The following is a 27917-nucleotide window of genomic DNA, read 5'->3' as shown; positions in this document are numbered from 1 at the left end:
GATTTGTTGTCATCGAACATCGACTTTTCGATTTTGTCTATAATCAAAAGTCGACTACAATTTTCCTGATTGAAAACTCGACTAATCGAAACTTTTCCATCCCTAATCTGTGTCAAACGAACGAAAAAGAGTGTTGCTTTGCTGTTTTCGGACGAAAAAAATATATATTTATCGACAAATATACAAAAGTATTATAAGAAAAACAAATAAAAAATTAATAATAAAACAATACGACTCCGATTGAAATTGCGACGGAGTAAATGAACGTTGTGCTAGCTATTTGCTTTCATTGTGAAATAAAAATATAACGCAGTGTAAAACAACACCAAAATCGTCTGTCGTCGTGGTGTGAAAAGGTGAATACAAAGAAAAAAAATCACTATTGAACGTCAGATAATTGTTTTCTTTATATATTGTGATTATAATCATAATTTAATAGTGACTGGTTTGTGAATAATTTTGTCAAATTTTATGAATTCACTATGGAATAATAATAAATAAAACCGAAAAATTAGTAAATTGATGTGTGCTGCAAATGTGGTATGTGGTGTTTATGTTAATGAATTGTGTATGTGTGGGATAAATATCATAAATACCCAGCAAACCAATCGTTCCGACATCGCAACGAAATCGGAACAAAATTCTGACGTTACGTCCGATATCTGTAGTGCGATTCTCTAACGCATTTTTTGGTTACCGACAAAAATCGGTAAAATTAAAATAATTGTAAATTCGTTAATTAACGACATTAGTCGATAAGTTAGCAACCAAGATAAAGTAGTCGCTACGTACTACCGATAGTAACAGTGTTGCCAATTTTTCTTTTCACACTTCATTCATAATTTTGGATTTTAATTTTACCGATGTTTGTCGGTAACCAAAAAATGCGTTAGAGAATCCCACTACTGATCCGAAATCGTAACGATATCTTAACGAAAGTTGTATGAAGTGGTTGACATAATTTCGAAACCAAATGTCGGAGCGACATCGGATCGATTTCGGTCCGATTTCGTAACGAAATCTGTAGAAAATCCTTTTGAAAATCGGAAAGGAAATTTCTTTCCGACATTCGTTCCGAAATCCGAACGAAATCGGTACAAAATCTGAACTATTTCCTCTCCGAAAAATCGTTTAGAAATCGGAACGAAATCTGAACGACTTTGCTTCCGAAATTGTTCAGACGTGTCGGACATCAGACATTTGGTTTGCTGGGTATCCGCACATACAAGTATGTATGTATTTATTTTGATATCGTTGCGCTAATTATTCTGTTTTTATTAGTTGCCCTACTGACAAGTGAATTGAGGCAAATAGATTTTAGGATGTAACAATTAAGAAGTTTTTTTCTGCTCTCCAGTAGATAGATAGTTTCCTCCCGTCTATTTATAATATTAGTAGTTAATATTTATATTTTTATGTGTCACAATAGTTTGGCGGAGTTGCCAAGTTTCTGAGAAAAGTGGCAAATCTGGCTAATCTACCCCATGCAGAGATAACGTTTAATAAAATGCAGTAGGCCAAAATGTAATCACTAGTATCATTTCACAGAATTCGATTACACACCTATGCACTTGACCATGACTTATTTGGGCGTTTATTTACGTTATTAATCATTGAACTTGTTGCACGAACTATATTATCCATATTATCCCATTCCCATTTCCTTTATACATATTTAAATATTTGGCTTAAAATGAGATAATAACCCAATTTAAATAACTGATAAGCATGATAGCTTACGAATCGAGTAACCGATTTACATCATAAAAGTTCTTTCAAACGTACCTCTAGTTACAAAATCTATATTGGACACCTTTGCATATATCCTTCACCGAAGTTCAAAATTTTCGTTACTCTTCAAGGAATTGCTTTTAAATTTTTACCAAAAAAATTTTTATGGCGATATAATGGTTTTAATGGGTAAGTCCATGCTTCCTGACATAATGGCCCAAAATATATACAAAATTCTACAGCACGAGTGGGCGCCACCGTGGTGCGATGGTATGCACGCCCGCCTTGCACGCAGAAGTTCGGTGGTTCGACTCCCCGGCCAGGCAACATCAACGGTGGCCCCTCAGTAATACCCCTTAGTAATGTTGGCGACATTTCCTGAGTACTTCAGTTTTGAAAACCTCTCCACAAGCGAGCTAAATATGAATCGGGGTGCACTCATTGATATGAAAGAAGTCTCCCTTGTCCCGTATGGGATGTTGTAGAACAATGTTTTTTTTTTTCTACGGCACGAGTGATTGACATTGGACCATTGCGTAATATTTCTCTTAAACTTAAACAAGTTCGATGATGGACTATACGGTCCACTAATTCTGGTACTTCCCACACAAATTTTCGCAATATTAATTTCAAGGACTTGTCTCAAATTGTTTGCAATCTTTTCCAGCACCACGTAGTCCTCTCGGCTTATACTCCGTCACTATAATCTTTTCGTAGAGGTATGTCCATTTTTCCTGAGATAATTGCATTAAACTAAGTCCTGAACAAAAATAACTCTCGAAGGGAGTCAAAATTTTAGTCTAAACTTTGCACATCGTAATAGTTTTTCCAAACTTCAGATTTGAAGATAGACCACAGGTTCCATTCCGGTCATCCCCCACCAAAGTTCAAAAATTTTGGCGTAAGTACAGGTTGAAACCTGTTCGAGGAGAAGTTCTTTAGTTTACTTTGGTAGTACTACAGCTACATACCGTAATGATGTTGCTTCATACCCTCAGGTTTTTTGATACTATTAGCAATTTGTCGCTTTACACCTTTCTGTCCGTCTGTCTAGCAGGCTGGAATGCAATTTAAATATAGAACGCAGTAACCAATTTGGTCCAAACTTTGAATAATCTAATGTTTCATCCAAACTTAATTTAAGTTCGAAGATGGCTATATCAGTCCGTGTTTTGGTATAGCTTCAAGATAAATGTACCATCAGATTGCAGCTATTTTGAAGATTTCAACCTCATTTTCAATCCGAATATATTTTTTATGGAGTAATATTGTCACAGGCAACCAACAACCTCATTTAGGGTATTTTTAAGCTATAAACCGGTTATCTTGTGTCATCAGCCCAGGAATTTCAAGAAGTACGGACTTACTCCGGAAAAAATTGTACCATTGTAATGGGGACCGTGAAAATAAATTTCTGCAAACATTTAAAATAGATCAGAGACGAATCCTTTTCCCAAATATTTGTGTGGGACGTACCTGAAGAACGGGACCGATATACTACAAGTTCTCACCTGATACATGACTGGATTAAACAATACCGCACTGCAGTATAGACCAGTCACCACACACAACAACTTGATTATAAACTTACATCCATCATCACAACCTCAGCAACAACCTATAAACTAACATCCATCATCACCTACACAATCAACTTCACAAACAAATCCGTAATAGTCCATCATCTTTCATCATCACATATAGTCCAACCACAACACTGTTTCTTTAAGGATGATCACAATGGACCTCAAGGTCTCCGAGTGAAGTAGCTGCCAACAACGGTAGCTGCGCGTCCTAAAACCAAACCAAACCAAATAACAAGATCAGCAAAGTTTGAACCAATCAGAAACTCCCCGCTAGAGTTATATATTAGTTGGTGCCCTAAGGATTTCTTGGAAATTTCAGGCCATTGTCTCAGGAAGTACAGACATGTTCCCAAAAAAAATATATACCGTCGTAAAGGGGGACACAGGGACAACCTGCTGAAAAAATTGAAAACGATTCCAAAGAAGCTCCTAAAATCCATTTTTTCGAATTTTGTGTGATAGGTACCCGACGGAGTGGATCCATATAGTCCTTATTCTAACCTGAACTATATCTGGATGAAACTAATTTCGTTAGCCTAAAGGCTGGGGGGTATAACCATGACATTCGCACCCACATCCTAGAAGGGATATGTGTACGACCCAATAGTATTTTTAGTTTAGTCTTATCGCAGTCATTCTAAAGAATTGGTGAGTAAAGATAGCTTCCCAAAGAATTGTTGAAAATGTTCACCTATCTTGCCCCAATGATTGATTGCAGTTATTCCTTGCCATCGAACATTTCCGGCGGTGTTTTAAAAATGTCCAAAAATTCATGTTTGTTACCACTGTCTCACTGTGTTGAATCCACCAGAAATTATCGCTTTTGTCGCTTTTAAATAACATAAATCTTGTAAAAACGTGCAAATGTTTGTTGAATACATTATTTTAAAATCAATATTACATAACGACATTGCAAATACATAGTTTTAGAAGTCTACAGCCATACATTTGTTTTTCTTATGTATGTATTTGTATGAATTTTCTACATCCGGCAGTAAGGGTAAATCGTATGCACTTTTTGCCCACAATATACCATTAAGTCTATTTTATCTGCCTACATGTAATGCACATACTTAAATTAACATATCTACATATACGTGTATGTATATTTTTCATAAATAAATGCTCTTCATTTAAGTACATTAGGTGGTGTCATCTGCCATGATGATGACTATGATGATAATCTAATGTACATTTAGTCACGTTCTTTTCGTAGATTGTTAAAGATGGATATTGGACAATTTCCAATCTTATTTGAACTACATAATATGTGGAAATTAACATAAACTCTTCATTAAATATTGAAATCATTAAATTCCAATAATTTTTTAAATACGCATGCATTGTGGTTCCTAAAACACAACACTGTTATGAAAATATAAAAAGGTTAAATGGCCTAAAAGTGACATATGAATCGTTATTCTTTTAAGACACATGGCGGGGACCCAAAAGCATTACCATGACAACAAGCAACAACAACAATGAAATCTATATGAAAAGAACTAAAAGTGGAAAATGAATAGAATAGCGCAGTGAAAGAATTTAGAACAATTCATTTTTATAACCTTTTGAAAGGACAAAGAGTAATGGCAGGAAAGGCATATATTAAAAGCGGTTTAAAATTTCATCAATTAACCTAAATAACAAAGGGGAGTCCGATAAAAGGAAAGGAAAACCACTACTTGAACGATATCATTCATAAATGATTGATAAATACATTGGCAAAGGAATTCCATTGAGTTGTGTAAGGAAAAGAGGACGAAGACGTCACCTCAAAACCCTTTAATATGACGACAAAAAGACGTTATTCGCTAAGCGAATCTCGCATAGAGGAACATTTAAAATTGCTGGAAGAATTGGATACATTACCACTGGTAGATAGTTGCTGTGATATATGCCATTGTGATTGTTACAGTAGTCACCGCAGTGAGTTAGAAGCAGATGGAGAATTGGAAAAGTCCCCACAAATCGTTCGAGAGGAAAAAGAAAGCAATAACTTTTCTTCTAGTTCAGACAAAGTTAAAAGTAAAGTTAAGAAAAGTGAAAGTGCTTCCATAACCAACTCCAAAACAATTGAGCCACATTGTTCTACACCACCAACACTGCCAAATGGAAATTGTGAATCGCTTCACCTTAAAAAACAAGTACAATGCAGAGAAAAACAATTACGCAAAAAACATAAACAGAAGAAACGTTCAAAAAGTGTTTCTAACCGTAGTCAAAGTCAATGTTCGGAACATTATTATACTCGCGACTGTGAGATACTTCAAAATCTACTAACATCCCTAGACGATTCACAATTGTCTAAGCTTGAAATCAAAGGTGTAACAAAACAGCCAGCCAACCAAAAAAGGATGAGATCTTCCAGAACACCACCACCTCCAATGTCACTTTCACATCACTTTGATAACACCATCTTCACAACAACCAATGCACCAATAAGGCTTTCAGAATCCATGGCGAATTTATGTTTAGTACCCAGCATAAGAGAGGCATATCAAAAAGTACCTGCACATGATAAACGAATACTAAATCGTATGGCAACAAAGCGCAATGAACAAGCCATTTCAAAAGAGAATGCATGGTTGGCCCGGAAATACTGGGAAAATGAACGTTACGAACGTGAACTACTGAAATGCGAACAAATGGAGGAGTACAAAAAAGCAGTGAGAGATAAGCAATTTCAAGATTATCTACAAACAAAGGCCCGTCTCAATGAAATTGCCCAAAGGGATCTGTGCGAATTACAACGTCTCAGAGAAAGTCTACAACAGAAAGACGCTCGTGCCAAGAAACGTTTGCAAAATCTACGCCTTGAAAAGGAACTATCTGTCAATCAGAAACGCTGTGAAGAACTGCGCAAAGCCGAACATGTAAATATCAATCAGGAAGAATTAAATCTTGATGAAATGTTAAAGAAGAGTGAAATATGTCAACGTCTAACGGAACGTCTCAAGCGTGCCGATCATATTCGTAATGAAATACTTGAAAACTATTTAAAACGTTTACGTTATGACAACTATATTGAACAATTGCAACATGAAGAACATTGGCGTGAAATACAGCTCAATGAAAAGCTTAAACGCGAACAGCTAAAAGAGGAAATATCGCGCAAACGCTGTAGATCACAACATTTTGTCGAGGTGAAACAAAAACAAAATGAAGCTCTCAAGAAAACGGCCAAACTTTCGAAAAGCCTTAGAGATTTAGTACGTTCGTCGGTGACACCGGATACAGGTGTAGCACTCTACGGCATTGGCAACAATGGAACAGCAAACACTTCAATTCAGACAGCAAAGTTATTATTTGATCGTAGACCGTATTAAAAAGCAATTTGTTATATACATACATAGATGAGGTATTTTTTATTGTAGATGAGTAATGTGGTGGTGTGTTGGAAATTCATACAAAATAAAGGTAAACAAAAAGTGTGTGGTACAAATAATAACAACTAAACTTTTCACTTACATGTATTTAATAATAGATTACTCATACAAGAGTTATGTCAAGTTTTTTTTTTGTTTAATTGGAATTTTCAATGTCATACATGTATGGTTCTGTTTTTATGGTTTTTGTTTTTTGTTATCCACAAAATTTAGTCCTTACCGGTTGTATTTAAATATGACTTAAACTCACTATAAGGAAAGTTGATTGCTTTTTATCAGAAAAGGGTACTCCACTGATGAAAATCCCATATAAGTATTGTCCATTGTCCACCTATTAGAGATAAAGATAAACAACAACAAAGAATTATTTATAATTTTGTTTTTGTTACTCATTTGTATATAAACCTTATCAATATTGTTTTGGTTATCTGTGCACCAACAACAATTAGTCGAGAGATTAAAAAATTGTTTTCATTGCAAAAAATGTAATTCTTATTATTTTCTAATACACTGTGAAAATGTGTGTGGTTTTAACGGTATAGACTAGTAATTGATTGTTATTATGTGTCTTCGTTTACTCAAAATTTGTGCAAATAGTTACTGGATGTTGTTCGTCTACAGTGCAGTACAAAAGACCTTATTCGTTTACAATAACAGACTGGACTTATACAAATTTGTACAAATTATTGAGTAAACGAACACACCTATTATTAGTTCTAGAACCTGCAATGATATATGTACTATTTTTGCCGAATTTGCAAATATGTTGTTCACTTACTCAGAACGCTTGAAAAAAGATTAATAAACAATAAATTAGTTCTAGCAAGAACTGAATTCTGATTGGCTGATCCGTTGATTTTGACATTTCAGCAAGTTTTTGTACTTGGAAACAATTTTTCACTCTATTAAAAAATACAGGAACGGAGTTACTGTCAACACACTATTTAAGTGAAACGTTCATACAGCAATACCGCCCAATTATTAGTTCTAAACCTGTTCATAAAACGACATAAGCTGATTTGTCAGTAATATATAGTACATGCTAAGTTATTTTTATAAAGTAAACTATAAAAATGAAACACATTTTGGTGGGCATATTTTAGTTGAACCCATTATTTGACCTTTTATATTTATGTGACATATCTATGTAGTTGTGGATGAGTCAAGCATGTGGGTAATATGCTGTTTATATTAGAGCTTTTTGCAGGGTTAACCTTCTTTATGAGGATTTGTTTGAAATATAAGTAATGGAATTGACATTTAAAACCCAGTCGTTTTGTTAAATCCGGTTATATATAAACGGGGTATAACAACTGTTATTTTAAACTAGTAAACTACCCTGGGGGACTTTTCTCAACTGGTTGAAAAAAATTGTTAGTTATAAATGCATTATTCTACAACTAACTACAAATTGGTTGATAAGTCATGTATAGATCAACGAGATTGATAACTAAAAAATGGACACCTGACTATCTCTGCACTACTTTTCAGCTAGTTATCAACCACTTTGAAAATAGTCAGTTACAAAGCAATTATTCTACAACCAACTATAAATTAGTTGAAAAGTCATCTACAGATCTATCAGTTGAAAACGTTGAATGCTCAATGGTGTGTTTTCGACGCAAATAATTCTGATATACACTTTCGTAAATATTTCGATATAAATGCACAGGGACCACCTTGACCAAAAATTATGAAATTAAAAAAATGTTGTGTAGCGTTACATAAGCTATTTTAAAGGGTTTTTAGTTGATTTTATATGAAATATTGAGACAAAGTATATAATTTCAATAGAGTTTACAATATTTTAGATATAACACTGTGTGTAATTTTTTGTGTCATGGAAAATTAACCATATTCTGACACCGCAGCGTGATAGAAGACAAAAATAAGAAGACACGTATCTCGGCGTTTTTCCCTGTTACTTCGAATTTCGCGGTTATGGGCCCCCAAAGACCTGAGGCGTTGATGTCAAAAAGGACCATTTTGTCAGGCTCATATCTTCTAAACCGCTAAGAATTTTGGTTTACTCGTGGAGGCAAAGTTGTAGCTCTCATCTTAAAGAATAATAATTGTGAAGACATATAATCCATTCAACCTTATCTTCAATGTCAAAATCGTTAAGGCCAAGTTTCCGTTATAATTTTTTCTCAGATTTTGGCCTACAGATATCAAACCGATCAAAATTGAATCAAACAACCAACTATAAAAATGTTCCTTAGATCTCAATAAGCAACTTTCTAGAACATACGAAACCTGTAGAAATGGTTCTTAAAGGTCAAAATAGCAAAACAAATGCAATTTTTATTTTTTTTCGGTTTTTGCTCCATAGAAATTAAACCATTCAAAATTCAAGAAAACATTCAACCACAATAATGTAGCGAATATATCAGTATACAACTTTGTGGAACATCACATCCCACTACGAACTGTTCTTAAAGGTCAAAATAGCAAAAAACTTTAGAAAATATTCGATTTTTATACTTTTTTCTCCGATTCTGGTCCATAGATACCGAACCGTTCAAAATTCAAGAATACAAGCAACTACAAAAATGTACCTAAGATCTCAGTTAACAACTTTCTAGAACATATGAACATTCTAGGAGCGGCCCTTTAGGCTCAAAATTCCATTAATTTTACCCCTTTCTTTCCTGGCCAGGTCCGTAAATAACAAACCTTTGAAATTTTCTAGAGTGTTGAACAGTTTGTTATTTCCAGACCTGAGCATTAACCATAATATAATTGTTAGTGAATTTTGAACATGAAGGACCATTCCTAGAATGTTCATATGTTCTAGAAAGTTGTTAACTGAGATCTTAGGTATATTTTTGTAGTAGCTTGTTTTCTTGAATTTTGAACGGTTCGGTATCTATGGACCAGAATCGGAGAAAAACTTGACCTTAACGATTTTGACCTTGAAGATTAGGTTGAATGGATTTTATGTCTTCACAATTATTATTCTTTAAGATGGGAGCTACAACTTTGCCTCCACGAGTAAACCAAAATTCTTAGCGGTTTAGAAGATATGAGCCCGACAAAATGGTCCTTTTTGACATCAAGGCTTCAGGTCTTTGGGGGCCCATTACCGCGAAATTCGAAGTAACAGGGAAAAACGCCGAGACACGTGTCTTCTTATTTTTCGTCTTCTATCACGCTGCGGTGTCATAATGTGGTTAATTTTTTTCGTGTCGCACAGTGTAACTTACTATAACCAAATTCCCCAACAGAGTTGACGCAATAACTAAAAACTTTCAAATGAATATTACCCATGTAGGTTTACGTTTTAGTGTATCGTAGAATTTTTAACCACAGTAGCTCTTATTTGGCATTTTCGATTCTATTTCAAAGATTTTCAGTATATCTTCTTCTTTAAAGTACATATCCAGACAATTGAACACATTTTTACCGTGAGGACTGATTCTGATAAGAAGATCTATCTAAAAACCCTATAAATGTAATTTGTATACCAATAATTAATTGAAATAAATAACTCCACAAAACGAATAACTCGAATCCGCGAGTGCAGATTGGACTTGTACCGAACTATTGTAAGAAAATAATATTCTTTTTTTTTTTCATTAAAACACCAAAACATTACTATTTTACCAGAACTGATAGAGTCCATGCAAGACAACTAAAAAATTCAGAAAACTAAATGTATGGTCTGTTCCAGTACTACAAGAATCTACAGATTTTTACTACTAAAAAGGTTCTGGAACAGGCATTTTGAAAAAAAGAAAACATTTTTATCAGGAGTCGGGCGATACCAACTACGACTCATAGACTCCGAATTCTACTCGCAGTACTGTTTGAGACTGCGAAATCCACATTAGGTCTCGGCAAAATTTTAGCTAAGTCCTGACAAAATAGGTTAAGTCGAAAAACTCCATCAACTGATATCCCAATGGTTGTTGTTCCGCCTTATTTAATCTTAATTGTACGATTAGATGTTTATGAACTCGATGACATTTAAAACTTTCCAAAGACTATGACTTCTGTCGGCACAGCGGAGGCAAACTTATGAAAATTCATATATTTTGTTTTCTCGAAAACAAGTTAAAAAGTATCAGTCGGGTTTGCTGACTTAGATATACCCTCAGCCTGTGTGAGTTGAGATTTTAATCTATAGACAGATCTAATACGAGCTTAATAACCAACATCTTTGTCCCAAAAATTGTGTAGTCAGGGAGTATCAAAATTTCATGACCTTTTTGCACGTATAAACTTTCCGAATGGTCCATTTTGAAAGAATGGTCCATTTTGAATGTGGACCTAATTTTGGAAGTCATTCCTTTTGATAATTATGGTATCAAGCCGTCATTTTAGTTGGTCATGGTAAGATTTAGAGCTTTTGAACCGTTATGTGAGGAAGTATGGACTTACCCACGAAAAATAGAATATCGCTCTAAACAAGACCGCAAGCAGTAGCATTGGTCAAAATGTCCAATGGATCCTCGAACAGCCCTTTAATTGTACTTATGTTGAAATTTTGTTAGGGAGGTATCCGAAGATGTTGTCGCATAGAGACCCTCTTGGTACTTGATATACATATGTACGTCCGGAAGTAATTTTAGGATGTTCAAAGTTTCTGTGAAATCGGATATTGGCATTTTGAGTGGGAGGTACCTGAAGAAGTGAACCGATATAATCCATATCCGAACCTGATCTATGTCTCGAAGAAATAGATTTGGACCTTCAGATTTTAATACCATTTCACCAATGGGTTTCAAAATTTTGGTCGTATGAACCGACAAAAATGTTGATTAGGATTAAAGTTCAAAAATTTTGCGGAAAAATTCTTTTTAAATCCTTCGGGCTGTTTTCTCAAGAAGTATGGACTTGCCCCTGAAACAATTTTTACCATCGTAATTGAGGCAGCGAATGTAAGTTGCTTCAACAAAAATCAAAGTGATTCAATAGCAGGTCTTAAAGTGAACTTATCCAAAATTTTGTGTGGGATGTACGGGATGGAGTGGACAAATATAGTCCATATTCGAACCCGATCTATATCTGGTAGATATTATGAGAATGTGTAAAGTATGGACAAAATCGGTCACTCCCATCAAGAGTTATCGTGCGCACAATTTTTCCGAATATTTTTGAACTTTTGTGGGGTAGGTACCGGAAGGAGTGAACCGATATAATCCATCTTTGAACTTGAACAAAGTTTGGACAAAATATTACTTACTTACTTAGCTGGCCCATTACAGAACATTTGTTCTATATGCCGAACTAAGAAAAGATCTCCAATTTTCTCTATTTGTTGCTTCGCTTTCTGAAATACCGCGCATTTTCATCTCATCATCCACTTGTTTGCGCCATCTATTCCTTGGCCTGCCATTTCTGCGTGCACCGCCAAGCGGTCCGTGTTTATACACCTTTTTAGCGGGGTCATCATCGCTCATTCTTATGATATGGCCTAGCCAACGCAATCGCTGCATCTCGATACGTTTATCAATATTGATGTCGTTGTACAGCAGATACAGCTCGTGGTTCATGCAACGTCGATATTCACCGTCAACGCAGATTGGTCCGTAGATCTTTCGAAGAATTTTTCTCTCAAACACACCAAGCACTGCCATGTCTGCATGCGCAAGTACCCAGGCTTCGGAGCCATACATCAGCACGGGTAGTATCAGTGTTTTGTAGAGCGTTATTTTTGTTTGACGAGATGTGGCTTTGTTTTTAAACTGCTTACTTAAACCAAAGTAGCATCTGTTGGCCAATACAATTCTTCTTTTTATTTCACAACTGATGTCGTTTGTTGTGTTTACGGAGGTGCCGAGGTAGACGAAGTCTTTTACTACCTCAATATTATAGGAACCAACTTCCACAGTCGGTCCGAGCTCAATGGACGCATTGCGCGTCGACACCATCAACTTGGTCTTCTCACCGTTTACCGCTGTCTCCTTGTCTGAAACCTCTTTTGGTACCAAACTCTTCGGAGAGGTTCTTTCCTGTTTTAACTGAGGACCTCGTGTCAGTTAAAGTCATTTTACAAAGCCGGATGAGCTTTGCGGGAATACCAAATTCAGACATGGCTTGGAATACCTTTGAACGCAGCGGGCTGTCGAAGGCTGCTTTATAATCGACAAAAAGGTGGTAGGTGTCGATCTGCATCTCTTGGGTCTTCTCCAGGATTTGCCGCAGGGTAAATATCTGGTCAATGGTGGACTTGCCAGGTCTAAAGCCGCATTGGTATGGTCCAATTATCTCGTTGACCATAGGCTTTAGTCGTTCGCACAATATCCCTGACACGATCTTGTAGGCAATAGGGAGTAGGCGTATGCCCCTATAGTTAGAGCATACAGTCTTATCTCCCTTCTTGTGGACGGGGCACAGGATACTCAGGTTCCAATCGTCGGGTACTCCTTCTTCCTGCCAGATGGTGCTAACTAGCTGATGAATACACCTTATCAGCGTGTCGCCTCCGGTTTTGAACAGCTCGGCTGGTAAGCCATCGGCCCCTGCTGCCTTATTATTCTTCAGCCGATTTATTGCTGTCTTTACCTCATCTTGGCTGGGCGGTATACATTCAATACCATCTTCTGGGATTGGGACTGTGGTATCTTCGTCGTCTTCGCTGCTATTGGATACCAACAGATTGGAAAAATGCTCTTTCCATATCCTTAGCACACTATCTGTATCAGTTACCAAATTACCTTGTTGGTCTCTACAGGAGGTTATGCCTGTACCAAAGCCATCAGTTTGATGCTTCACTCTTTGGTAGAATTTTCGGACTTCGTTCTGTCTCCTGTACATCTCTATTTGTACACACTCCCTCTTTTCCATCTCCCTCTTTTTCTTGTGGAAAAGATTGTAAAGTAGCCCTATATGCCGCATTTTTTTCTTCGGTAGCAGCACGGCACTCCTGGTCATACCATGGATTCTTTGGTGGAGGTCTCTGGTATCCAAGTACTGATTTTGCGGCAGTTTGCATGGAGTGTGCAATATTTTGCCATTGTGCTGATATGTTATTGGGACGAGAAGCGCTTTCATTAAGCAATTGGGTCAGTTGAGTGGAATATGCTGTGGCTATCTGTTGTGTTTGCAGCTTAGCGATGTCCAACTTTCGTGTTGCGTCTGTCCGTGCTTTATTTGCAACGTTAAGACGGGTACGTACCTTTGCTGCAACGAGGTAATGGTCCGAATCTATGTTTGCTCCTCGGAACGATCGTAGATCCAACACACTCGATGAATGTCTTCCATCTATCACAACGTGATCAATTTGATTTATTGTTCTTTGGTCTGGAGACAGCCAAGTGCCCTTATGAATATCGAGATGATTAAATCTGGTACTGCTAACTACCATGTTTTTTGCCGCTGCGAAGTCTATCAGTCTCATTCCATTGTCTGATGTTTCACTATGTAGACTGAATTTCCCGACTGTTTGTCCAAAGATATTCTCCTTTCCAATTTTGGCATTAAAACCACCTAGAACAATTTTAATGTCATGAGCAGGACAACGGTCATATGTTTCTTCTAAGCGCTCGTAGAATATATCTTTGGTCTGTTCGTCCTTGTCTTCGGTTGGAGCATGAGCGCAGATAAAGCTGATGTTGAAGAATTTTGCTTTTAATCGAATTGTAGCAAGTCTTTCATTCACTGGGGTGAAGCTGGAGACCAGATGTTTTAACCTCTGACCAACTACAAAACCGCAACCAAACTCATGCTTTGTGTCATGGCAGCTATAATACAGTGCATCACCTTTAGGTATTGTTGTGACATCTTTCCCAGCCCATCGTATTTCCTGTATGGCAGTAATGTCGGCCTTGTACTTTTCAAGTACATCTGCCAGCGCGTAAACTACACCTTCTCTATAAAGAGTGCGAACATTCCAGGTGCAGATTCGCAGATCATGGCCCTTAAAACGTTTGCGGGGGTCGTCAACTTTAGAGGGGTTTGTTTTTCTTTTCTTTCGTTTTTTCATAGTAGGCTGTTTTTTCTAGGGGAGGGTTACTAACCTGACGCCCAAACCCAAGTTTTTAACGTTCTTATGGGTGAACGCGCGGTACATGTTAGCTCACTACTTTTAACGGGTGTTAAAGGCAGTTCCCCAGGTGACACCACGGGGAGGTCAGTGTCCACTTGAGATGAAAGAGGGACCAAGATAAATCCTGGGCTTTGCCATGTTAAAGCCGGTCAGGACCGTTCCTTGGTATCTTCCATTCCCCACGTCACCCAGTTCGATGACAGAAAAGCCATATGTCTGATGAGCCGCTCTACCAACGGCGAAACATGCATGTCACATAGAGGTGGTTGTGCGAGTTCGAATCTTCGACTTTCCTTTTTCACTTGCAAAAATAAACGGCCAATAAGCTCGATTCCAACGAGAAATTAATTAAAATTAATATTAAAAATGATTTCGCCCTAATAGGCACATTTTTCAAATAAATAAAAACATTAAACTTTTCAAACTTATTGGGGCAAAGTGGGAAACATTTTAAAACGTTTATAGACTATTTCTTTAATAGCTTAGGTTAAGTTTAGGGATGCGCAGCCATCTAATAGTAAAGGTTACTGCTTCACTCGGAGGTCGTTGGTCCACTCTGTTCATTCTGGGTAAGTTATAGGTTGCGAAAATGATCCTGTAGTAGGATTATGATGAGGTTGATGATGATGAACATGAGATAAAGATCACTATCAGGTGAAGATAGAGATGATCGAGTTTCAAGAGTTAGTGGTTTCTCGGAGTAGAAGCCGGTGCCAGTGCCTTCTTCCATCTTGGATCCGAGGGCTACTATATAAGTTTGTGGCCTAATAATGAATAAGCGGATATATAACATAAAAAAATACTTTCTTTTATTTATTGTTTTCTAAAGTATTCTCCATCATCATTTATACACTACGCTCATTCGCATAGATCAATGATTCGTCTTGTGAAGCAACGCGATCTTATATTTTTTCGAAATTTTTTGCACTGATCGGATCGGGATCAAAACTGAGGCTAGGTGTTCATGCAATTTTGAGTATGTTTTATTTGCAATCTTCGCAATGCGGTTGTTCAATTCAATTTTCACAGAATGTGGACTTTTCGAGTCTGAAAATAGTTAGTTGGTTTCTTAAGGTACCTCTGAGAGCAAAGGATACTCATTCAAATTAGTTTTCTCAAATGAAAATACGAAATGTTTCTGTTGTATTTTTTTAAGTGAATGTTAAATGTTGTTTTAATTACATCGAAATGTGTGTAAACCTCAGTTATTTAAATAGTTTATGCAAATTTAGACGAATTGACTAAGATTGATTGGCTATTCGTCCAAAAATATAAAAACTATATAAAAATTGAGCTAAATTTGTGATTTATTCAAACGATTCCAATTTAATGGATGGCAAAACCCCATCAAAATCCATTACACATGGCAAGGTAAATACCAATAATGTTAGTTCTTTTTCTGTTACAATTTATTAATGAATGCGTTACGTTACTTTCTTTAATAGGTCGCTCTCGCAAATGGCATACACACATATAAACGCAAATGCATCTAATAAAGAAATTGCTGGCCTGCCAGGGAGGGATTATGTGGGGGAATTAAAATTAATACCCGCTGCTTTATAATGCAAAAAAGCTATATAACAATATTTTTAGTTTGTTGTTGTGTTTTTCGATATGTTGCTTTAATTTTAATTAAGTTCTAATAAAGCTCTCTTTATTTTGAAATCAAATTTGTTTTTTATCTTTTCATTTCATTAACTTTATAATTTTTATATTAATTTTCAGCCTTAAGTTTTTCAACGAAAAAGAAACAACAACAACGAAAACGAAAACATCTGGAATAAAATGTTGGATTATTTTTGATATTGGACCTTAAGGGAAAACAGAAAAATATACATTATATATATGATAAAATGGCATTACAAATACAAAGTTCCTTTTGTTTCCTGATGGTCATATCGGTTTTGGCTTCCTTGAGTTTAGCCTGTACAAGTCGCAGCACACCAAAACCAAGACCAACAACTCCCGCTCCCATAACCATATCAACGACAACGCAGCGGCCCAATGTAACATTCCCCATATTGAATTGTCCACCGCCGTATGCAGCTTGGTATTGCCTAAATGAAGCTACCTGTTTTAAAGTTGAAATCCACAATGAAGTTTTATATAATTGTGAATGTGCCAATGGTTTTATGGGACCACGTTGCGAATATAAGGAAATTGATGGCAGCTATTTGCCAACTAGACAACGTGCCATGTTGGAAACTGCTAGCATAGCTAGTGGAGCCACCTTAGCATTGATATTTATGGTAGTTTTATGTTTTTCACTTTATATACGCCGTGAAAAGGAGCAGAAAATGAAAATGAATGAAAGCATGAACATGGCTCATGACAATGCTGCAATGGACGAGGTAGATGGAATAACAAAAATTCCAGAAATGAGACCATTTGGACCACATCATTACGCAATTTTACCTATGTCTTCGGCATTTAAACGTTAATTTTATTTATTAATTATATTCATAATATATAAAAATATAATTACCTAAAGAATATATTTTAAACATTTTCTCTTTGTTGCAAATTTTTATATGTATGTATGACTTTTGAAAATGAATGAAATTCATCTGAAAATTATGAAGATCAATCAGTGGGAAAATGTTTAAAATATGATTTCCTGAGCAGTTTATTAAAAGTAAATTGCAGACCCCATGCATAAGAATAGTTTCAATATACCAACTTTAAGGTGAAAAAGAAAATATTTAAAATTCAAATATTGAATTTAAATATGTTATGTTTCCTACACCAACATTTTAACTCAAAGATAAAGCAGCTAACTTTATTTTACCGACAATATTATATTTAGTATAATGTAAATTTATATTCAATTTTGTGTTTGTTTATCTGGACCTATTTGTTTAATTTTATGTTATCGTCACTGTTATTATGTAGCGAAAAGAGATTTTAATTATAATTAAAATCGAAGCAAAATTGTAAAATTATAAGTTGGTAATATGGTACATTGTTCCATAGCGACGCCTTTAATATTTATTCCCTCCACCAAATTCCACAAAACATAAGTATTGTATTTACACATTTAATCTACATGAGCAGCTATTTATCCACCTTGTTATTTAGTTTTTGAAAACTACTTTATGCCGCCAAACCCAAAGTATTGAACGTTTTTTTCTAGTTTCTACTGCAATTAGCCTTGCCGAATTCTTATTTTCCTGAACAACGAAATACATATTTATTTTAATTTATTTATACACAAGCCTATATTTTCTATATAAACAATAAGAAAATAACATATTATAATTAACAAAAACATAATTTTGTTTATGTCTGTCTCAAATAATACTACTATTCAACGAATTAATGCGCAATAAAGTATTAAATTCAATTAAATGTTTTTTTTTTATTAATTTTTAACTTCTATTTATTTTTTTAATATTAAAATATTTTAGAAAAGTCGTATTTAGATATAAGTTTATTTAAGAGATTTAATAAACCTTCTGAAAACATGGGGGTACTCGCAATGAAATAGATTTCGAATTCCATCTAAAATGGACGGATTGGATCATTAGAAAATAAATGTTGGAGCAGTTAAAATCACCGGTTGTGCGGTGATTTTAACTGCAACTTCGAATTTGTTCTAAGTTTGAAAGATACATATATTAATCTAAACAAAGTTTGAACCATATTGGTTTCTTTTTGGGATAGTTATTAAGCGCTCCAAACATATTCTCAAAAAGTACGCACTTCGTGTTTAAAAATACAATTACACTGTGCAACATTTTTAAGGTGATCTTGTGCAAACAATTCGAACTGAGGATTTTTTGAAAGTGCAGACCCAAAAGACAAGAAACCCTAGTTGGGTTTTGTTGTGTCAGATCCAGCTCGGATTTTATGGCCCCATCTAAACATGGTTAAATATTGAGTTTTTAAAGAAATTTTTATTGCCTCAAATTTAAAAATGTATGCAAAAATTCCGCAATTTTTACACATTTCGCACCATATTTCCAAAACCGTTAATTATTTCTGAATATTTTCTTTTGGAAAAATATTCCCTGGAATGTAATACACAACTCTTCAGAATATGTCATTTTTGTAAAATGCCTTTATGCCGTTGATTTCAGACGATTTAATAAAAATGTCAATAATGTAGTGAAATCCGAAATGCGAGAATAAACTGTTGGTGTGACCTGTGTTTGAAATACGTGTTGTAAAAGATATGATGTAAAATACCGCTGAAACAACATGAAGTAAGCATTTTAGAGTTTCAAAATATTCTAAAGAATCGTTGAGAACTTTATTTGGAAGATTTTTGCAAAAGGTTACTTGGTTCAACTCCCAATAGTTTAGCCGATAATGACCAGAATTTCAGCAATTATGTAAACATTTTTATATTTTACAGATTTTGATGTCCTAGATGGAGTTTTTCTTATGTGGCTTTTTCAAAAGATAAATTCTACTAGTTTAGGGCTACAATATTGTTATAGACAGCAAGGCCAAATTCCTATTCGTTTCTGAGATAATGGCCTGATAAATGCAAAAAAGTGTAGATTTAGCCCGGTTTAGATGAGGCCATAAAATCCGAACTGGATCTGACAGGAAAAAATCCAACTAGGGTTTTTATAGTATAAAAATGTACTTTCAAAAAATGCATACCAGAAGTTGTTTGCATTTTCAGTGTTGCATAGTGTTATACAACAGAAATGGGGTTTTTATTAGGTAGACCTGCCATAAAAAATCAAAGCGATATTAGAACATGCCTTAAAAACAAATGTATGTATAACTTCTATGGATGAGGGAGGCTACTAGAAGGTGTTGGTCAATATAGTCCATCTTCGAAGACGTACAAGTCCCAACCGACTCCAAATTGTCTGAAATAAATCTTGATTTAACCATCACATTAACCAACACATTAAAATCAATTACTAATTCCACTGTGTGTAATTTTTTGTGTCATGGAAAATTAACCACATTCTGACACCGCAGCGTGATAGAAGACGAAAAATAAGAAGACACGTGTTTCGGCGTTTTTCTCTGTTACTTCGAATTTCGCGGTTATGGGCCCCCAAAGACCTGAGGCCTTGATGTCAAAAAGGACCATTTTGTCAGGCTCATATTTTCTAAACCGCTAAGAATTTTGGTTTACTCGTGGAGGTAAAGTTGTAGCTCTCATCTTAAAGAATAATAATTGTGAAGACATAAACTCCATTTAACCTTATCTTCAAAGTCAAAATCGTTAAGGTCAAGTTTCCGTTATAATTTTTTCTCAAATTTTGGCCTACAGATATCAAACCGATCAAAATTGAATCAAACAACCAACTACAAAAATGTACCTTAGATCTCAGTAAACAACTTTCTAGAACATACGAACCCCGTAGAAATGGTTCTTAAAGGTCAAAATAGCAAAACAAATGCAATATTTGTTTTTTTTCGGTTTTTGCTCCATAGAAATTAAACCATTCAAAATTCAAGAAAACATTCAACCACAATAATGTAGCGAATATATCAGTATACAACTTTGTGGAACATCAGAGCCCACTACGAACTGTTCTTAAAAGTCAAAATAGCAAAAAACTTTAGAAAATATTCGATTTTATACTTTTTTCTCCGAATCTGGTCCATAGATACCGAACCGTTCAAAATTCAAGAATACAAGCAACTACAAAAATGTACCTAAGATCTCAGTTAACAACTTCATATGAACATTCTAGGAGCGGCTCTTTAAGCTCAAAATTCCATTAGTTTTACTCATTCTTTCCTGGTCAGGTCCGTAAATAACCTACCTTTCAAATTTTCTAGAGTGTTGAACAGTTTGTTATTTCCAGACCTGAGCATTAACCATAATATAATTGTTAGTGAATTTTTAACATGAAGGACCGTTCCTAAAATGTTCATATGTTCTAGGAAGTTGTTAACTGAGATCTTAGGTACATTTTTGTAGTTGCTTGTATTCTTGAATTTTGAACGGTTCGGTATCTATGGACCAGAATCGGAGAAAAAAATATAAAAATCGAATATTTTCTAAAGTTTTTTTTGCTATTTTGACCTTTAAGAACAGGTCGTAGTGGGCTCTGATGTTCCACAAAGTTGTATACTGATATATTCGCTACATTATTGTGGTTGAATGTTTTCTTGAATTTTGAATGGTTTAATTTCTATGGAGCAAAAACCGAAAAAAAAATAAAAATTGCATTTGTTTTGCTATTTTGACCTTTAAGAACCAATTCTACAGTGTTCGTATGTTCTAGAAAGTTGTTTATTGAGATCTAAGGTACATTTGTAGTTGGTTGTTTGATTCAATTTTTAACGGTTTGATATCTGTAGACCAAAATCTGAGAAAAAATTATAACGGAAACTTGACCTTAACGATTTTGACCTTGATGATAAGGTTGAATGGATTTTATGTCTTCACAATTATTATTCTTTAAGATGAGAGCTACAACTTTGCCCCAACGAGTAAAACAAAATTCTTAGCGGTTTAGAAGATATGAGCCTGAAAAAATGGTCCTTTTTGACATCAAGGTCTCAGGTCTTTGGGGGCCCATAACCGCGAAATTCGAACTAACAGGGAAAAACGCCGAGACACGTGTCTTCTTTTTTTCGTCTTCTATCACGCTGCGGTGTCAGAATGTGGTTAATTTTTTCGTGTCGTACAGTGTTCTATTAAAAAACACATTGAGTTGGCAGGAAACCGTTGGATGATAGCCCTGGCAGAGCAGAATAATAGCTCCACGTTTTTAATAGAGAATAAGGACACCAAAATCGAATTCAACAGGCGTCACATGGCAACTCTCGTAATTTCTCTTGAGAAATCCATATCCATATATTCGTCTCCATTAGCATATTTGGGCATTTCCTGGTCATAAATCATGAAAAACCAATTGTGTAAAAGTAACCGTTCGCTGAGCCAAAATTTCCCCGAACCAAAACCCTAATGACTAAAGAGTTTTACACACAGAGGTAAGACGCTGAGCAAAGGCGGAAAAATTAGCTTAGACCTTTATTGATCCGAAGAGGTACTCAAGATAATACGTCCATCAGCCGAGGAGTTACCATCACAGTTTACGAAGTATGATAATTTCCAAATGTCATCCGAAACTCCGAATTATCAAAAACGTTGGTCACGAATGGGATAAAAGTCTTCAAGTTGTCGTTAGCACCTTCTGAAATGCAGCGCGCCGGTAAAGTCAAACAAGTATGTCGGCATACGTTAGTTGCCAGTAGCAAAAACCCCTGAGTCGAACGTCCAAGATTGCACCATCATACCATCCATCAAACAAACCAAGAGTCTCCAAGGCGTTCTTGCAATACAAAAGTTCCGCAGACGTGATAGAATAGAACCTGAGTGATTTTAGGCCCGAACGACGTAGGAAATAGAATAGTAAATGAACTGGCGTGCGAGGATGGAGTTGCCCGAAGTTGCAATCGATGACTTGATAAAACCCTCTCTGTGTCACTCCATGCGGCAGTTAGAACAATGATATCGGTATAAAGAGCCAAGGTTATCTGGCCAATCCTTTTTTAGTGAAGAACCACATCCATACTCATCCAAAATTACGAGTCACTGTAGAATCAGATCTATATCTGCATGGTATGCAAAGACGAAGAACAACCATATACAATCGAGCACTTATATTATCCAATTCTCAATGCCAAAAGAGTCAAAACAAATGACCGTGTGAAGTAGCCTTTAATTACGTCAGGTACACGTCCTTTAATCTAACCTAACCTAGCGAAGTATATCAGGCCTAACACGTTCCGTTTAGATATTGAGAACAATGCGTAAGTGAAGTTGAGTCCAAATCGAAATTGCAGGAGATTGTTCGTTTAATACTTGTTTGTATGTACCCTTAGACGTTTATGGCATCGTAGACCACTTGTTGATTTTCGGTTTGAGTTGTCGAGTTGGATCTTATATAAGTGAGTGATGCTTGAAATGACACAACAGATAAAAGCCATTCATAGCCATCAGATGTCTTGTCAGCAACATAATGGTTTCCTTACTGACAAAACCCTGTAGTAAGATTCTCTAACTCTTGTTGGTCACTCAAAAAACCAACAAAAATCGGTAAAATTAATATGCTTTTAATTTCGGTAATTAGCGATATTATTCGGTAAGTTAGCCACCAATAAAAAGTAGTCGTAAAGTCCTACCGATAGCAGCAGTGTACTTTTATTTCATCTTTTCATTCATAATTTAGCGTTTTAATGTTAGCGATTATTGTCGGTAACACAAAAAATTAGAGAGAGAGAGAGAGAATTGCCCTACTGTAGTGGGATTCTCTAACGTTTTTTTGTTTACCTACAAATTAAATTTAAAACGCAGAATTATGAATGAAATGTGCCAATAAAAGTTGACAACACGATTGCCATTGGTAGAATCTACAACTTTATTTTGGTAGCTAACATACCGACAAACTTCGTAAATTAGCGAAATTAAAAGCAAATAATAGGTCTGTAGGATAACCCAAAAATTTGTACAAATTCGTACAAATTTTTACTGAATGCTGTTCGATAACAAAATTTTCCAGCAAAAGAGAGCGTGTTTGGAGAGTTTTGTGACTGAGAACTTGCAAATTTTTGCTGGGAAAATTTAGGTGTGTACGATAACTTTCCCAGCAATAATTACTCAGTCAGTTCCAGCAACCTCTCTCAGTGAATTTTACTCTTTCAAGCAAGAAAAATTGCAGAAAGTTATCGAACAGCATTTTGCAAAAACTTGCAAGAAAGTCAGCTGTTTCCGAAAATGTAAGAAATTTGTTTTTGTTTCTTTCGATATTTTAAATCAAACGGAACAAAAACATAAATTTTATAATTGCAGTTTACTTATTTAATGCTTTATTCCTATCCACAACGCTTTAGAATCTAAAAAAAATTACAATTGTGAAATTTTCTTGGTCAAAAATGTTAACATTTCGAATTGTTTACATTGAACAGTTGATTAAAAGTCAGCTGATCAGTCTTGCAAATTTTTGCGGGACAAAAGGTGTGTCTTTTTACGTGATAATTTGTAATAATTATTACGAAATGTTACTAAATGCTGTCTTTTTACACAAAAGTTCAGTAAAAGAGAGCGAAGTGGGAGAACAATTTTGACAGTTGTTTGCTGAGAAATTGCTAAAAGTTGCTGAAAGAATTTTTCCCAGCAACATTTAGCAAGTTCGATCAGCTGTTTTTTAATCATCTGCTAATGGTCAGCTGCTCAATGTTTACCTTATTTTATTTATTTTATTAATAGGTGTGTCTTTTTACGTGATAATTTGTCATAATTATTACGAAATGTTACTAAATGTTGTCTTTTTACACAGAAGTTCAGTAAAAGAGAGCGAAGTGAGAGAACAATTTTGACAGTTGTCTGCTGAGAAATTGCTAAAAGTTACTGAAAGAAATTTTCCCAGCAACATTTAGCAAGTTCGATCAGCTGTTTTTTTAATCATCTGCTAATGGTCAGCTGATCAATGTTTATCCTGTTTTTGTGAAAAATACTATAAATATTACAATTCAGCTATGTATATTTATTGATTATTTTATTAATATTGTTACGAATGTAACTGATAGGTTTAAGTTAGTTTAGTTTAATTTCCGTTAATTTAAAAATTTGAATTGTAACGTAAAGTTTTTATTACGCAGTTACTTTATTTAAGCAACAACAACTACTATGTAGAACTCTCTTCATCATTCTAGTCGTTACATTACCTTTTGTTAATGTTCTTTTGTTTTGTTTGCCATAGTCATGTAATTATTGTTTAGTTCCTACTTCTTGTATTTCGTGTAGTTGTTTGTTGTTGTAGTTACGTCATTACTGTGCTTGTATGTATGTGAGTATGGATGTTCGCTTAGTGCGAATGTGCGTCTGTGTGTTCGCTGCACAGATTCGAGTTGTTGCCATATTTCTAGATATTTCTAGACCAAGGAGATTTTGGGTATAAATAGAGTTACGAATGGCAACATTGAGTGAGTTGTGTTTTAAGCGTTGAACTGAACAGATCGGTAAAAGAAGTGCTGCGTGCTAACTAGATACAAGCTGTGTGCTAGTAATTAAAGTCGGTTCCGAATAAGTGTAATAAAGTAAATAAAGCATTGTAGAAACGTAATCTAAAACGAACCCTGTTTTATTTGGTACAAATCGTATCGGGGAATAAAACAACGTCTACACGGAGATTAGTTAAATCTAATTCCGTAACAATATATTAATTATGTTTTATTTATTTTGCTTAAAATTGAAGAACTTTTTCATTGCTTTGGAGTTAGTTTTTCTTTCATGCATTGGCGCCAATGTTTTTGTTTAGGTCATCAACTGTGATCTTGCTAGAGTTTACTAAATGCTGTCTTTTTACTTTTTTCTCTATTTTCGTATCAAAGAGTAAACTCTCTCTTACTCTCTGAAAACAAGTTACTGAATAATTATTACTGAAAAAGTAAAAAGACACACCTATTTTCGACCGTGAAAATTTCGCAATTGCACATTTTTTTAGATTCTAAAGCGTTGTGGATAGGATTAAAGCATTAAATAAGTAAACTGCGATTTTAAAATTTATGTTTTTGTTCCGTTTGGTTTAAAATATCAAAAGAAACAAAAACAAATTTCATACATTTTCGGAAACAGCTGACTTTCTTGCAAGTTTTTGCAAAATGCTGTTCGATAACTTTCTGCAATTTTTCTTGCTTGAGAAAGTAAAATTCACTGAGAGAGGTTGCTGGAACTGACTGATTAATTATTGCTGGGAAAGTTATCGTACACACCTAATTTTACCGATTTTTGTCGGTAACCAAAAAATGCATCTCTTCGGGGGTGGTCGACATTTGGGTGCAACCCATTGAATTACATTTATTCAGGCAGTATAAAAATGTAAATTCTACTCTTTATTTTCATTTGGGAACCATTTTTTCGATCGGAAATAATTTGAAAACAAAATGCATGCCTATGTCAATAGATAGAACCAAAAGTTTAGATGTAAATGAAAGGAATAGCTTTTAGTCTTTAAATACATATCAATATTTTTTTTACTAAATGTTCTTTTTTTCTTCCAGTTGGTCATATAAACAAACCAATAACAACAGCAACTAAAAATGTCGGATAATAATCAAGGTCCACCCGATTCAGATTTGGGTCCACCAAAAGCTGATTTCAGTGCACCACCCCCCTATGAGTTGACCAACAGTCATGTTAATTTACAGCAGCAGCAACAGATGACGGCACTGAATCAACAAAATCTACAACAACAGCAAACAACATTACCAGCAGAAATACCCATACATCATGGAAAACTACCAACCTATGAAGAGGTTCAAATGGAAAAATCACTAAATGGTGAATTGCCACCTGGATTTCTGACAACACACACATTACAACCACCGCCACCATTAGCACCACCACCAAATCCACTTTTGGCAAATTTACGTGATACAAATGTCACCACTGGCGGCCCCGGAAGTGGTTTAACATTTATTGCCATTGATGCCTCTGAGGCGGAAAATTTAACAAATTCCACGGATAACAATTTATTGGGCACCGATATAATGTTCATCACTGCATTTATGGTGGCATTCTTATTCAATTGGATTGGTTTCTTAATGTTGACCTGCTTCTGTCATACGATTGCAGCCCGTTACGGTGCACTCTCAGGGTTCGGTTTATCATTAGCCAAATGGACATTAATTGTTAAACATTCAACGGATTTGGCATCACACGAAAATTCGTGGCTATGGTGGTTAATAATGGCCTTTGGTTTCTTGATTTGTGTGCGTGCTTTGATACAATACGTTAGTATTAAACGTACTTGGCGTCTTTTGTCGACCTCGGCTCAAGAACGTTTATTATTCTTCTACTAGATAGAGTAAAATGAGTAATGTTAAATATTATGGAGTAAAGAGAAGGAAAAAACCCAGCAAATTATAAAACAGTTATATAGAAAAGAAAACACAAAACTATATTAATGATTAGAATAGTAAGAAGATTTTTTTTAAATTAATAAAAAATAATAAGAAGGGATAATTAGGGTTACACACGAATACGAAAAAAATAATGAATTGATTTCTCTTTCAATGTTCAATAAGCAATATTTGAATGGTTTGTTAACATATATTCTTCATTGGCAATGATTTCATTTTATGAAATCATGAATTATTGAAATTTCCGGATTATTGTGTTCGCTGAGCGACATATGCAAATCAGGTGTGTTTTTATTATTATTTTTAATAGACAATTGCTTAAAATATTCTTTTCTTACAATCCAATCGATAAGGCTAAGAGGAATTTAGTCAAATTTCAGTAAATACGTAAATTTTAAAAAGTATTAAACAAACGTTTTTGCTGTACTGTCACGATCGATTTTAGTTGCTCTCATGACATGAAAACGATAATTTGAATAGAAACATTAACTTTCATTTGATACAATGCTAATAGGAATTGCTTTATTTTATTCTTCTGCACCTGGTTCTTTGTGGCATATCCTCCAACTACATTCAAAACTAAAGATGGCCATAACAAACAAGCTTCATACCGAATGAGTGGTTATTGGATACATGTTCGACATCGTAAGGTAAAGAGGAGGGAAGATATTTAAGATATCCTGCTTATTGAACATATTCAAAAGACTTCTTTCTTATTTTTTTGCAATTAATTAGTCAAATATTTTTAAATTAATATCTGTAAATAAAACAAATATGAATAATTATTTCCTAACATCGCATTGGATTCTAGAAAATTTGCTTTAAATAGGGGTTTTAAGTTGATTTTGTACGATATGATGATGATGATGAACCAAAACTATAGTAAGTAATAGAAAAAGTTTGGTACCGCTGTTTTCTCCTATTTGATGAGTGTATTGTTACGAATCGCCTGTTCGTAATGTTTTCTACAATGAAAACGTACTTAAATATTAATTGTATGTATAAATATTTTGAGTTTTTCTGATTTTTCACAATTGTAAAATTTGCACTTTCCATACCACTATTAAAAATAATCTTATTTTATTTACAATAAAATAAATAAGCCAAACACACACACACTATTAAATACGTACATATGTATGTGAATATATATTTATAAATATGTTAAAATTCTATATTTTTTGTTTTCAATTGCCCATGCAGATTTATGCGTTTATTTACAAATAAAAGATTAAAAAATAAAAAATATAGTGTCTTTTTATGAGGTTGGTTCTAGAAAAAAGAAGGGTCGTTTTTAAATTGTTACAACCACTTGCGGCTCACATTACGACCGTACAATTTTTATCGGTGGTAAGTCCATACTGACTGGGATAA

At 34.8% G+C, this 27917-nt stretch overlaps 3 protein-coding genes across 4 annotated transcripts; all 3 read left to right on the top strand.

The window, feature by feature from the left end:
- The first annotated feature begins 215 nt into the window (after nt 1–215).
- LOC141402221 (protein spitz-like) lies at nt 216–18039 on the top strand. 2 transcript variants are annotated; one of them, XM_073983087.1, is made up of 2 exons: nt 216–356; nt 16422–18039. In XM_073983087.1, the coding sequence occupies exon 2, from the start codon at nt 16550–16552 to the stop codon at nt 17135–17137; it is 588 nt and encodes a 195-aa protein (XP_073839188.1). In that variant the 5' UTR covers nt 216–356; nt 16422–16549; the 3' UTR covers nt 17138–18039. The 2 variants fall into 2 exon arrangements, with proteins under 2 accessions (XP_073839188.1, XP_073839189.1); XM_073983088.1 differs by lacking the exon at nt 216–356 and adding an exon at nt 401–540 and having other exon boundaries at nt 16422–17286.
- Nucleotides 1587–27789, top strand: LOC141402219 (uncharacterized). Its single transcript, XM_073983084.1, has 2 exons — nt 1587–6734; nt 25683–27789. The coding sequence occupies exon 1, from the start codon at nt 5105–5107 to the stop codon at nt 6641–6643; it is 1539 nt and encodes a 512-aa protein (XP_073839185.1). The 5' UTR covers nt 1587–5104; the 3' UTR covers nt 6644–6734; nt 25683–27789.
- LOC141402220 (NEDD4 family-interacting protein 1-like) lies at nt 25722–27789 on the top strand. Its single transcript, XM_073983085.1, has one exon. It carries the CDS (start codon nt 25722–25724, stop codon nt 26481–26483), a length of 762 nt encoding a protein of 253 aa, XP_073839186.1. The 3' UTR covers nt 26484–27789.
- Nucleotides 27790–27917: the final 128 nt, after the last annotated feature.

Source organism: Musca autumnalis, unplaced genomic scaffold (genome assembly GCF_047663935.1).
Source record: "Musca autumnalis isolate F117 unplaced genomic scaffold, ASM4766393v1 scaffold_4, whole genome shotgun sequence".
Lineage (NCBI taxonomy): Eukaryota > Metazoa > Arthropoda > Insecta > Diptera > Muscidae > Musca > Musca autumnalis.
This window is presented reverse-complemented; position numbering and strand designations above follow the sequence as displayed.